Raw genomic sequence first — 13,385 nt, 5'->3', positions numbered from 1 at the left:
TGCTCAACTGCCACAACTTTGCTCCAACAACTCTAAACCAAATATCGAGGGTCTTTCTTTTGAAACTCCTCAACAATTAGATTTACTGGTAAAGGAAGCCGCTGGCACAAAGGAAATGTAGTGTTACACGGTGCCCTTAAAGGTGCTGTGATACATGGCGGTGCCAAATCCTCAAGAATGATATAGTCTATATTTGCCTCATCGTATTAGGGATTTCCACATATGGACATGCCTGCCTTATAACAGACCACCAACACAGGAATATTTAGATATACAGAAAAAAATACATGAGGTTGGTACAAGTAGTGGCAATGTGAGCAATCACAGTGATAACATTCCATTACTGACTGTGTTGCGGCTGTCAAACAGCCGCAACACATGCAGCTGCGGGGACTCGAACATATTATTCGAGCACGCCGAAGTCACTCGGTTAGCACCCGAGCATGCTCAGATAACACCTTATCCAACCACGTTCCCTCATCACAAATTGTTATAGTTCTTTGTACAGAACCCAGCTGGGAGTAAACTGGTCACTGCGGGTGTAATAACACAACGCAAGTCGAATTCAGACTCCTGTGAAACAATGTACGAGTACGAACTGACCGTGGGTCTCGTGCCCAGAAGTCAGCAGCCTCAGACATATATGGAGACCCGGAGGAAGTCCGGACATTACAGTCCATACACAGACCATAAGAACGGCCTTATCTGAGTTTCACCAAAAAGCAATAACTTACCCTCACTAGTAGTGTCCAAATGGAAACTGTTTGTGCCAGAGTTTCCTTTTTTAAATAAAACTGACTTAACAAAACCTAGTCCTAAAACTTTGAGAAAAATAGAACAAAAAAAAAAAATTGCAACGGAATGTTAGAAATAATCTCTTTGCTGCAAAAAAAAACGCAAAAAACAGATGAATAATTATTATTTAATTATTTTAAAAACCACATTTCCTGCCAACTAGCCCATTGTTATCAGTTTCTGACAACCCCCTTTAATCCGTAGTATTTTTGATACTAGGAGCGGCAATTCGCACTGTGTTATTCTAAGTACCTACCATACTTAAAAAGTTTGAAGGAATCCCCTAAATACAGGAGTAGTTAGGAATTTGATGCATTATTTTACCAATCTGCAGCGGATTTTTCAGGCAGCGTTAGAAAAAAAAACAAACAAAAAAAAAAAAAAACACAAAAACCATTAGGTTACAAAGAAAAATGGTCATTTTTTGGTTACTGCAACCAATCTGCAGCTATTGGTACCAGTCACTTTTCATATCTGGGAACCAGCGCATTCATTTACTACAAGAAAACACACATTCAAGTACAAAGTCAAGAAAACTCATGGCACGGAGTGTAATATAATATATGCAAAACTTCAGAGCCATTTGGACCTTAAAAAAACCCCATGAATTACGCATATAAGACAAATTGACTCTGAACAATTGCAAATTCAGCGTCAAAGGCAGAAATAACGTAAAAGACGACAAAAAAGGCAAATTGCACCGACTCCTTCAGTCGTCCACAAATTATTTTCAGATGTATTATCTGTTGCTTGGAAAGCGGTGAGACAACCAATAAGGGCTGGGATTAGCGCTCTCATACTGGTTGTCCCGTAGCTTTTCTAGGACTGCCATTACACGGGCAGCATAAAGCACAGTCATACTCTCTCGTTGCAAAGTGCAATCCTTTACTATAAAAATGCTGTAGAGTTTTAGAGCGCACAAAACTTGAATCAGGAGCCAGGCATATGGAGAAGAGTCCACTGGGAGGTTCGCTCTTGCCTCGCTTGACTGACCTTGATTGACAGGTCTTTCCCCAAATGCAACTAGTGAGAAACCTGTCAATTAGCTGAGTCTTCTCCCGGGGCATGGTTACTCTTCAGAATATGTGGGAACCTATCTGAATTTCATGATGTCCGTTTTTCGGGCCGTCGGTTTCGCTTTAATTGCTTGCACAGAAATTTTGTCTAAGTATTACAGTTGAGCAAAAAGATTTGCAGGATCTTGATGCAGCAGCCACATCGGTAATCCATGACCACGGGAACCGAGCCCTGCGAACCTCCTCCGCCCTGCTGGCAACCACAGCACCTCTTCTGATTACTAAGCTTGGAAAGACATCATGTTTGCATTGCACAACGATGACATCGCACCAGGCCAACTAATTGGAAGAGGCGCTGGGACTCTGCCTGGAATGCAACATGGGCGCAGGGTGCATTACGGCCTTACCACGCATTTTGGACATTCTGAAATCAAACAAACCAGCGACCATTTTGCTAACAGATACAAATATAACTAACATTAATAAATCAAGACAGAAATGGAACATTTTAAAAAGATAAATATTATTATTTCATATTTTAGAGGGAATTTTTTTTTTTGTCTTAGCGATGTTTTTTTGGCAAGCTTGGCAATAAAAAAAAAAAAAAAAAAAAAAAAGTGTAAAACAAGAACAGATCCAACGTAAATGGGAACGGAAGGTAAAAAAAAGTGAGCGGCTGGATAGGCGAGACAGATATCCAGACCGACGTGCAAAGACGTATCGTCGTTTCCAGTTCCACTGCGATAAGAACAAAGACTTGGAATACATTTCCGGTACAAGATGTATCGCTGTGGTTCAGTATCCGCGGCCACACAAATGTCACTGTACCCGTGTGTTTTGGTTCTCGTTGTGAAACAGACAAAAGAACCAAAAACCAATGGAATAAGACAAATCACCCCACCTTACAAAACAGGTTTATTGTAGACTGAACTTGGCCTCTTTCCTCTCCTCGTTTTTACAGGACTTGTTGATGTCCATGATCTTCTCGCAGATGTACTTGTTGACTTTGGAGAGCCTCTGCGCAATCTCGTTCTCGTCCATTGTGTCTTGTGCTATTCTGTCATACACACATTCTGAAGAAGAGGCAAAACAGTCAGAAGATTAATGGTCAGACAACAGGGAGAGAAATGCTTCATAATCCAATTATCACGTTCTGTAGAATTTGCTTTATTTTGCCTTAAAGGGATTGTTCATGACGTGTAAAACAGCTCAGCTCCATATCACCTCAATGGGAGCGGAGCTGCAGTGCCTGACAATGACCACTACACAACGTACGGAGCTGGGGTGACTAAATGTTTACTTCCAGCCGTTGTGAGACCTACTATCAGCTGATCAGTGGGGGTGTTGGATGTTGGACCCCAATGATATGATACTGATGACCCATCCTAGGGAAAGCTCATTGACATCTAAATCCTGTAAAACTCCCGCAGTGCGCGGAGCGGCCACGGCCCTTCCAGCCAGAGCGTGACCGCTTCATATATTTATAGGCAGCTGTCATGCTCGGGAGGACCACAGCCAGTCCTAGCATGGTGGTCCGATTTATACACCCGTCTGACTGCGCCCTTACAGAGTGATGTTCCTACCTTAGATTTTACAGCATATCCACATCTTTTTTTCTAGAAAATGGGTTCCCTGACCCCTCCATCTTATCTAGGGAGGCGGCTGCCACGTCCAGGGCTGAGAACGCAGAGGCGGCCGCCACGTCCCGGCTGAGAATGCAGAGGCGGCGGCCACGTCCTGGCTGAGAACGCAGAGGCGGCCACGCGTGGTCCCGATTTATTCCAATGACTTCTGTAGAAGTTATGGATCAGCTGCGCTCAGTTGTTATCATTACTACCATAGAAGTGAATAGAGAAAGCTGCACAGACCTCCTAATTCATTCTCAAATGAGTGGGGGTACGGGGACCCCTATTTTCTAGCTAGATGTATATCCCAAAAGGTGACATTTATGGCCTCTCTCATGGACATGCAATGAATATCTAATGTGGGGATTTCTCTATGATGATTGGAGCTCTAACAAGGCACACTAATTAAATAACAGGGACTTATATACACTCCGTGGAGTGCACTCCCGGCATCTATGTCCCTCGGGATGAACGGGCATTAGGTGTCCATGCTTATGCTGCGTACAGGAGGTCTACTACTCACACAGCCTCTAGCAAAAAAGACGGTATTGCAGAATATTCTGAAGATAACAAAGGATACGACATCTGTATTTCACCATCTCCCCGCGCACCTCTTCTCCTTTAGCAGGCTACCATTAAGACGGCAGAGAAGGAACCTCAGTAGTCTGCAGGAATCCCCCCTTGAACCGGTCTCCTTGGTGACACTCATCAGAGAGCGCGGGAGAGAAGAGAGTGCAGTGTAAAGATCAGCGCTCAAAGGGACGACACTGACGAGTGAACAGTGAGACGCGCCATTGTTCCCCTCGCTGAAACTCGCTTTTAATGTTACCAACTTCAATTTAGCTTCCTCCTGTGGAGAGTGCGGCACCAAGGGGCTGATCTGGCGGTGACAGATGTCACCGGCGGGGGACTAGGCTTTGAACATTTTACGCTCCCTCTCAGGAATAAGTATTTCCATTTATGCCTTTTAATTAGGGATTTTTCTGGCCTGGAGAAGAGGTAATGTGGAGGAATGAAGAGCGGAGTGACGCACGAGCAGACAATCTACCTCTGATAACACTTAGTTTGTGAGGTGAGAGCGGAGGTTTGGGACTTGCATCCTTTTTCTTCTTTGTAGCCACACCGGTGACGCTTCGGTTTTTGAGGACATCCGTGCCCCAGATCATGACAGCGAGGTTCTTGGTGTACTTGGAATCGCCTTGCGTTGTTTGCAGCTGGTGCCATTTCTCCTCGATCACCCAAACGCCGCTTCCCAGATGGACCTGTACGTGGGGAAGCGGGAAACAAAACCGTGTGAAAAGATTAGTATTAAGACAATACATACCGGTATAGCAATATAAAAAAAAAATACAATCCAAGCAGAGACAAAGCAAAGGATATGAGTTGCTCCAACATTCTAGTGATAAATGACGAGGCTAATTTAAAGGGACATCACTGCCTCCTCATATGCTCCTACTACGATATTGGAGATTTAAAGTATATTCCCTACATGATAATGAAATGCTGATCTCCCCTGGATTTATGCCAAAAAACAAACACTTTTCATGAGTTGTTACCCACTTCCAGTCACGTGGGAGGGGCTGGTTCCCAAAACAGTTAAGCTTCAAAGGCTCTAATCACATCCATCATGATGTCAGGCTGCTTGAGCTGCAACATTTGCCAGCTCCCGGCGCATGCCCAATGAAGTTTGGTGTACCGCCACAGCTTCACAGGTGTGCCGCCACAGCTTCACAGGTGTGCCGCCACAGCTTCACAGGTGTGCCGCCACAGTTTCACAGGTGTGCCGCCACAGCTTCACAGGTGTGCCGCCACAGCTTCACAGGTGTGCCGCCACAGCTTCACAGGTGTACCGCCACAGCTTCACAGGTGTACCGCCACAGCTTCACAGGTGTGCCGCCACAGCTTCACAGGTGTGCCGCCACAGCTTCACAGGTGTGCCGCCACAGCTTCACAGGTGTGCCGCCACAGCTTCACAGGTGTGCCGCCACAGCTTCACAGGTGTGCCGCCACAGCTTCACAGGTGTGCCGCCACAGCTTCACAGGTGTGCCGCCACAGCTTCACAGGTGTGCCGCCACAGCTTCACAGGTGTACCGCCACAGCTTCACAGGTGTACCGCCACAGCTTCACAGGTGTACTATCAATCGTTTGGAAGTGGAGGTATTGCACAGACTTCTCACCCAGCTTTACTGTGCATGCAACCTGGAAGGCAGTAGTTAACACTCTTGCAAAGCATGAAGTCAGACATTAGAACTATAGGGCTAATCAATCAAACCCTGATGCCTGTCATTAGCGACTGTGTAGTCTGATTTTACATAATCCAGTGCCTCCCACCTGACTGAAAGCAGATGATTAGCATAAAAAGCACCAACAAGTGTTTTTTCAGCATAAATACTAATAATAATAATAATAATAATAATAATAATAATAATAATAAATGCAGGGGCAGTTTATCGTTTCATTAGCACATAGGAAATGCTATTTAAGTGACTAACACAGTCCTGGGAGCGAGGACAAGTTAGAGGAGGGAAAATCAGGAAACAGTTTTCCTTTAGGGAAGGGTCAGACGACCATATAACTCGGACAAGGATCACAACGCAGTGCACGGACTGGCCAGTGGCTCTCCTGACCCAAGCGTGACAACTTCATGCATTTCTATGCAGCTGTCACGCTTGGGTAAGCAGAGCCACCGGCCAGTCCAAGCATTGCGTTGCGATCCTCAGAGTTATACAGCCTTTTCCAGGGCTCCCATTGCCCCCTTCCCCGTAGATAAAGACATGTAGGAAGATACAAAAAAGTGTAGCTCTATAAGCCATTTGTGTAGGCTCCCATATATGTATAGGGGACGGATGAATTTACTAATCCCTATGGTGCATTTTTTCTCCTCAGCCCTTCTCTCTCCTACAATTTTATTAGGCCACTTTTTCCTTTTAGTGCTTTATTTTGGCAAGTTTAGCAAACTTTTTGCAGCTGCTGTTGGAATATAGGCCTCAGTATATTACATTATTTTTGCCTAGGAGGGATTTATGGACTTTGGATGCATATTACTGTGAACAAAATTAAATTTCTGGTTACTTATGGGTAACATAGTTTTGAAGGCTGAAGGAAGACCTTATGTCCATCTAGTTCAGCCTGTTTTTAGTGCAGCTGTTCTGCATTGTTGTTCCTGGGGAAGGCAAAAAACCCACAGAGTAGAAGCCAATTTTCTCCATAGGGAAAAAAAAATCCTTCCCCTAAGCTGGGTCAACCATCTACCTATAATATTCTGTTCTTCGTAACCTTCTATACTGTTATCCCCCTTCATGTGCAGTATTTGGAATGATGAAGCAATAAAACCAGACCTGTACCTTCCCATTATCCAGAATGTATTTATCCAGAATTTGGGTTGGAGGAGGGTAGAAGGAGGAGGATGTGTTTGCTTCTTCGGTGATTGGCTTCTGTATTTCAAGTTCTGGCTCAAACAGTTCCAAGTTTTCTGTCTTTAACTCCACTGTGAATCCTAAATGCAAGAACGAGAAAAATATTATTTATTGGAGCATTAATGGAGCATTTCTTTACCGGCAGCTGTTTGGCTTTGTGACGCAGGGGTGTTTGTGCTACGTGTGGGACAACGTAGCCCACCTGACCTAATAGTATGGCCATCAGTCACTGGCTTTAAGCTGGCTTGGTGCACTACATGTGACCATAAGACTCTTACAAATGCAAAGCACCCCCCCAAAAAAAAAAAATTTAAAAGTGTGCAAGTGGCTGTCCATCACTACATTCTTCCTGTGCACCCTCCCTCCATATAGCGCTATGGCTTCTGCATGCTGCTGGCGGCGGTGCATGAACATGCTCTCTCATCCTTGAAAAGTGTGGACATCTGAATCAGTGAAACGGAGCCCCAGACAAGCTGGCAGGCGAAACAGTGTGCACAGGATAAAGGTGATGAAACCTATTGGACCCTCGACCCTAGTCTAGACAACCATTAGAGTTCACATAACGCCCCAAGGCTTGTCCATAGCAACTGCTCGTCTACAAGATGAAGAAGCGCCTACTCTGGTGAGTTCACCACAATGGTGCTCATTAGTGATGAGTGAACGTGCTCGGATAAAGCGCTATCAGAGCATGCTTGAGTGCTAACCGAGTGTCTTCGGCGTGCTCGAAAAATATGTTCGAGTCCCTGAAGCTGCGAGTCTCGTGGCTGTTCGACAGGGATCTTCTGCATGTGTTACAGCTGTCGAACAGCCGCGAGACATGCTGCCGCGGGGATTCAAACACTCAGTTAACACCTGAGCGTGCTTGGATAAAACCTTACCCGAGCACATTCGCTGATCACTAGAGCCCATGAGAACACAGTACAAAGCGAAACCAGTGAAAAATAAAACACAAAATATTTGGGCTAGCTTTTGGTAAAAATAGATAAAAATGTAGACGTAAGGCTCTCATCAACACGAACCTGAAGCCACGCTCAGATTTCGCCTTACAGCATCTGAAAATTCAAAGTAAAGAAACATGAGGTACAGACGGTGGAAATAATTAAGCCGTCCTGTGTCATCAGCAGGTAAGAAGATACTAGGACAGAGAGGTCACGGAACCAGATTGTGACCAGAAGTCCCGAAGAAAATTGGGTTAAAAAAAATTAGAAAACTAAAAACGCCCAGAAGACACCGCCGGACTGCTCCAGACGGGAGAAAACTGCCCTCGTAAGCGATTAGAATGTCCTGCTCTGCGTAATTCCTGACTTTGTCACCGGTTTATTGCCTTATTTTCCCAGCATATGAAAAGTCTATACATTTCCTGCTGATGAATTAAAAGGAAAATTAAGAAACCGCTAAAAGTTAATTGGGTTTATAGTGCGCCAGGACGGAGATATAAAATGTCCTCTTATTATTCAGCCACAAAAAAAAAAGCGGCTTCACTTTTAAATCAATCTGCGAAATATCTCAGGCGCTCAAAAGTATAAAATTCTCGCTCGCTTGGGCATTTTCCTATAAAAGAAAAAGTCAATAAATATGTCCTTGGTTGATCGGTTATATTTTGCCAAGTCAAAATTTCCATCTTAGGAGTTCTAAGAAATGGTTTCTTGTTGTGATGTGTGTGAGCTGGGCGATGGGTATAGTTACCGCAAAGGATGGCAACTACCCGAGTTATATTTTAGAACTAAGGGGGAACGGTTCTCTCCTTGTGACATGTGCCAAGCCCCTGTCTGAGGCCTTTCACCCAGCCATATATAACTTCATGCTGTGCACTGATGAGGGGAAAACGCCTCGAAACACGTCTGCAAAGGGCTACTTATCTTAAGTCGCAAGACTCGCTAATGGGTCGATATGAACTTTTAGGATTGATTGCTACATTCAATAGGTGTCTCTAGAGTCAAAATCCTCTTCCTCTCTGAAAAGGGCAGATTTAAAGGGAATATATCACCAGGTTTTTCCTACCTCATCTGAGAGAAGCATAATGTAGGAAAAGAGGCCCTGATTCCAAAGATGTATCACTTGGTTCACTGGGTGACACAATCAGGGTTAGTAAATGTAGCAGAGCTCAGAATGCTACCCACACACACACCACAGTTTTCTGTCTACATTGTCTATTGATAGTGAGTTGCTTATCAGTGGAAGGGGCGTGGTCGGACCAGGGCTCACGTGAGCTGTGGTCCAGCAGTGATTATCTGCTAGTGATAAAACCTTCATTGTGAGTAAATAGCAGCACACAGCCTAATAAGTGACACATCACTGAATTCTGTGCCTCAGCCCCTACTTCAAGCTGCTCTCAGATTAAATAGCAAAAGCCTGCTGACAGATTCCCTTTAAGGCCCCCCATCTATACACATTAAGCTAATGGAGCAGTTCAACAGCTACTGATGGAAATAGCCTAGGACGGAGCTCTCCTATGTATCAGTCAGTTCCATAGACACAGAATAAATAGGGATCAAGCATGCTTGAAACACACCATCAAAGAGGAGGACACGACAACTGCATTCTCATAATTGGGAGGTCTTGATATTACAGGTTATTAACTAAAACCGCTAGATGAGAAGAGCGAACAAATCAGATTTATTAAATCCGCCTTCCCCTGATAACCAGCTTTACAATCCCTGTTAACAAATGCCGGTATTGGTGTAATGACTATGCACTTTTCAGCTATTGATATATAAAAGTATCACTGTGCACGGTGGGGATGGAAAAAAATAAAAATAAAAAAACCATTCAGGCGCTTTGCATATAAAAGAAATGTCATCTTTCCATAATGTAAAGAATTAGCTCTGTGAATGCAGATGACAGGATTTTATTATTTAATCACAGAAAGGGAGCCTGACCTTCATTTGTTCCGCCAACGTCTGTGGTTTCGGGTCCTATTGCAACCGGAGATGAGCCATGAATTCCATTCGATCTGTAATTCCAGGGAGAGACTAGGGAACAAACATGAACCAATATGAGTTCAGCACACGGAAATTCACATTAAAAAAGATGCCGGTCCATAACTGCCCCCAATACGGGGGCCATGTCCTGCTCAGACGCCCAACTATAATCTGCAGCGCCACCACGGGTAAAGAGAAGCATCGCAGGGGGCCCACTGAAATCAACGGGTGGGGGGGGGGGGGGGGGAATGTCCCTATGTAATTCAAAGACATGCTGGATCCACCAGATAAAATATTCCACAATCGCCTCCCGCTCAATGACGACGCCGGTCTGTCGACAAGATGTCAGCGGAGGCAGCTGAATTGCCGGCAGGAGAGGTCTGTGACTGCTCTGTGCAGGGGGAAGAACGGCGCCGGGCACAATAGGCAGGTAGCAACTACCAGCCTGGTAGTGTTTAGGCACAAAGTCCTGGATGCTCCTTTACGTGATGTGCAAGTTTGGTAGTCTTCTCTCCTGTCCTGCACCAATCAGACGGATCTGAAGGCGCGAGAGCTGGGCCACTGCATAGTGCTCAATTATAGGAAGCTGCCCCCAGATTGTCGGAAGGGTCAAGTGCGTATTATGCACCAAAAAATATGATTAAGTCTTTATATTTTGGAATCATCCAAATTGGGGTGGAATATACACACGGTAATTCAAATTTTACCTTCCTAGGCCACCCAAGGCTGTAATGGTCAAGGGCTGTTTTTCCTGCCCTTGCACCTCCAATCTTGTTTAAAGTTATAACGTTCAGTGTTGGTTGTCTTCCATCCACAGGAAAGGTTATAACTTTCTCTTTGGTGAGGGTCCAATCGCTAGATCAACCACAGCTTCCAAGAAAAGGGACTGCATTGATTCAAACAAGGGGGCTCTTCAGAGACCCATCTGAATGAAGAGGTTAAATGGGTTATCCACTACTAGGACAACCCCTTCTTGATCAAAATGTTTGGCCCAGATAAAATAAAGCTTAAACTCACCTCCTGTTGGCAGCACCATTCCAACTGTGTCGGCCCTCACGGGTCCGGGACTCTCATTCGGTTGTTGTGACACATGAGCCCTGAGCCCAATCAGTGCTGGAGTCACCATCCTCACCTTCACATGGATTGAACATGAAGATGAAGTCAGATCAGCTACAGCCCGGTCTTCCTCTTAATGTTCAATTCATATGAAGGCAGAGACCGTGATACTAGCGCTGATTGGGCGCCAGGTTCACATATCACAACAACCGCACGAGAGCCCTGGGACCGCGAGTGCAGACATCGCCGTAACAGTGACGGCACGGGAGGCGAGTATAAGATTTTTTTTTATCGGGGCAAAAGATTTAGCTCAAGAAGGGCTTGTCCTAGTAGTGGACAGCCCCATTTAAACATGCACACATCAGCTCTATTTATGGTCTATGAGACTGCCAGAGGAAGCCGAGTACAGCGGTTCATCTCCTGTGGTGCGCATGCTCGACCTCCACTTTATTCACACTCGGTCTCTGTAGATCCTCGTTGTTGGGATCTTTATTGTTCAGCAAGTTATCCCTTAAAGCAGAGGTCCCCAACCTTTCTGACCTTGAGAGCCACATTCAGCTTAGAGAGAGGGTCACGAGCCACATCCAGCTCCCACCACCCTCAAAGTAGTGTCAACCAAAGCCCCCATTACAGGTATAATGATAACCAAAGCTTTTCCACAGAAATCACTCCAAAGCAGCACACTGAGATCCAGGGGTTCCCACAGTACCCCCATTCAGTATTCTCCCATCAAGGACTCCCAACACACTGTCACATCCAGCTTTGAGCACCTCCTCTAACACGTAGTACCATCCTCCAGCATACCATACCTAAAATATCTCTAAACCCCTAAGACCAGTAAATGTGCATCCAGATCTGCTCTTCTGTGCAAGGCTACTCACAAAACTCACCATTTTGAGATGTGCTCCTCACACCTGTTTACTAGACCTGGAGCTAATGCACCAAGCTGGCAGACAGTCGCGAGCCACAATTCATGGGACCGCGAGCCACATGTGGCTCCCGAGCTACAGGTTGGGGACCCCTGCCTTAAACTATGAATCTTGGGGCATTGCAATCTACGTGTAGGGGCAGACAGCCGTAGATTCCCTCATCCGAGAAAATCGCGCCGATTACGTATGACACTGTGATCAATCTCTGATCTGAGTGCCATCCGAGAAAACAAAAGTCTCCATCTTTTCCTTTCTGTCAGTCCGTAAAATCGGACGGCACTAAGATGTTAATCGAGCACAGTCCGATTATTTCCACGCACTTAGGCTAGTTTCACACAAGTGTTTATTCGACGCAGCGCATGGCGCCGCTAAGCCCCGCCCCCTGCCGGCTCCCTACCCACCCCATCCGGTCATCGCCGCCTACTATTGCACATGGATGCTTGCGATCTGCGCACCCTATCTTTAGCATAGGGTGCGCAGATCGTGCGCTGCGCACTTTTGAAGGTGCGCCCGTGCACGCCGAACGCAGCATGTTGCATTTCGGCGCACACGGCGCACCTAAAATCCTACTAGCGCATGGCCAGCGCACGATCTGCGCACCCTATGCTAAAGATAGGGTGCGCAGATCGCAAGCGTCCATGTGCGATAGTAGGCGCCACTGTGCGCTGCGTCGAATAAACGCTAGTGTGAAACTAGCCTTAGTGATTTGCAGAAACGAATGCCATCTGACTATCGGATCAAACTCGTTTGTGTTGCGATTTTTTTCCTCAAGCAGACTTTGCCCGAAAAAACGAAAAAAAAAAAAAAAATCAGACATGAGCACGGCCGCATAGACTAACACTGTTCCTAGTGCGATTTGATGTTTTGCCAGATGGCTCTCAGACCAAAAACATGCTCGTCTGCCCCTGCGAGTTACAACTGGGTATATAAGACAACAAAAAATAAGTATTAAAAAAAAAAATAATAATTATAGTTCCCAAAAGAAACTTCTATTTAAAAACAAGTAAAATCAAGATGTCGCTTCTTCGGAGACAAGGAAATATTTTAATGAAGCCTTTTTTTTTTTTAAAAAAAATTTTTTTACGAGGTTGCTTTAAAAGACGACCACTTCGACTTCTCCTTCAGAAGTCAAGTAGCAGGTACATCAAAGCCCATGAAGGAAGTTGGGCCCCGGAGCAGCCACAGATTTGATCTGATTAGATGTTAAAGTTGATAAAGCCAAAGTTATAAGTTACATCAATCCCGAGGAAAATAATTGTAATTAGAGAAGCCGAGCGTTGCTGTGAAATCCGGAGGACTGCGGCAGAAATTGCTGTGAACCGTGCTACTAACGAAAGGAAAATCGTTTAGACTCCATACAAACGAAAATCACTCGACAGAACGGAGTTGCCGCTTTATTCTAATATCCTTTCCTAGGGTCCTTCTCAGCCTCGAAATCTAGTTACCCCGCAAACACCGGCGGTACGTGAGCCGTAAAGGGACATGAGTTGTGTAAATGCTCGTCAATCTATTATTATTTCCTTTGAGCGGGCATTTCAGGCTGAATATAGTGTTCTTGGAAACATTAGAGATCTAAACTATTACAGTTTTCACACTGGCCACTAGTGCACAAACAATGAGCGCTCA

At 45.2% G+C, this 13,385-nt stretch overlaps 2 protein-coding genes across 5 annotated transcripts in view; both read right to left on the bottom strand.

Moving 5' to 3' along the window:
• Nucleotides 1-13,385, bottom strand: part of AGBL4 (AGBL carboxypeptidase 4) — a 1,778,944-nt gene that overhangs the window by 472,756 nt on the left and 1,292,803 nt on the right. The gene's annotated exons all lie outside the window — the stretch shown is intronic.
• The window catches only part of BEND5 (BEN domain containing 5), a 51,429-nt gene that overhangs the window by 13,012 nt on the left and 25,032 nt on the right, over nucleotides 1-13,385 (bottom strand). The window contains exons 5-8 of one of the 3 annotated variants that reach the window (XM_073579168.1): nucleotides 9,733-9,825; nucleotides 6,776-6,933; nucleotides 4,485-4,698; nucleotides 2,713-2,884 (exon numbers count right to left, since the gene is read on the bottom strand). In XM_073579168.1, coding sequence (XP_073435269.1) covers nucleotides 2,727-2,884; nucleotides 4,485-4,698; nucleotides 6,776-6,933; nucleotides 9,733-9,825 — 623 coding nt within the window. In that variant the 3' untranslated portion in view covers nucleotides 2,713-2,726. Of the gene's footprint in view, nucleotides 1-2,709; nucleotides 2,885-4,484; nucleotides 4,699-6,775; nucleotides 6,934-9,732; nucleotides 9,826-13,385 lie in introns of those variants that run through there. The other 2 variants (XM_073579167.1, XM_073579169.1) reach the window with 2 other exon arrangements.

This window comes from Dendrobates tinctorius, unplaced genomic scaffold, assembly GCF_039654945.1.
Source record: "Dendrobates tinctorius isolate UK_male_01 unplaced genomic scaffold, ASM3965494v1 ptg000061l, whole genome shotgun sequence".
Taxonomy (NCBI): domain Eukaryota; kingdom Metazoa; phylum Chordata; class Amphibia; order Anura; family Dendrobatidae; genus Dendrobates; species Dendrobates tinctorius.
This window is presented reverse-complemented; position numbering and strand designations above follow the sequence as displayed.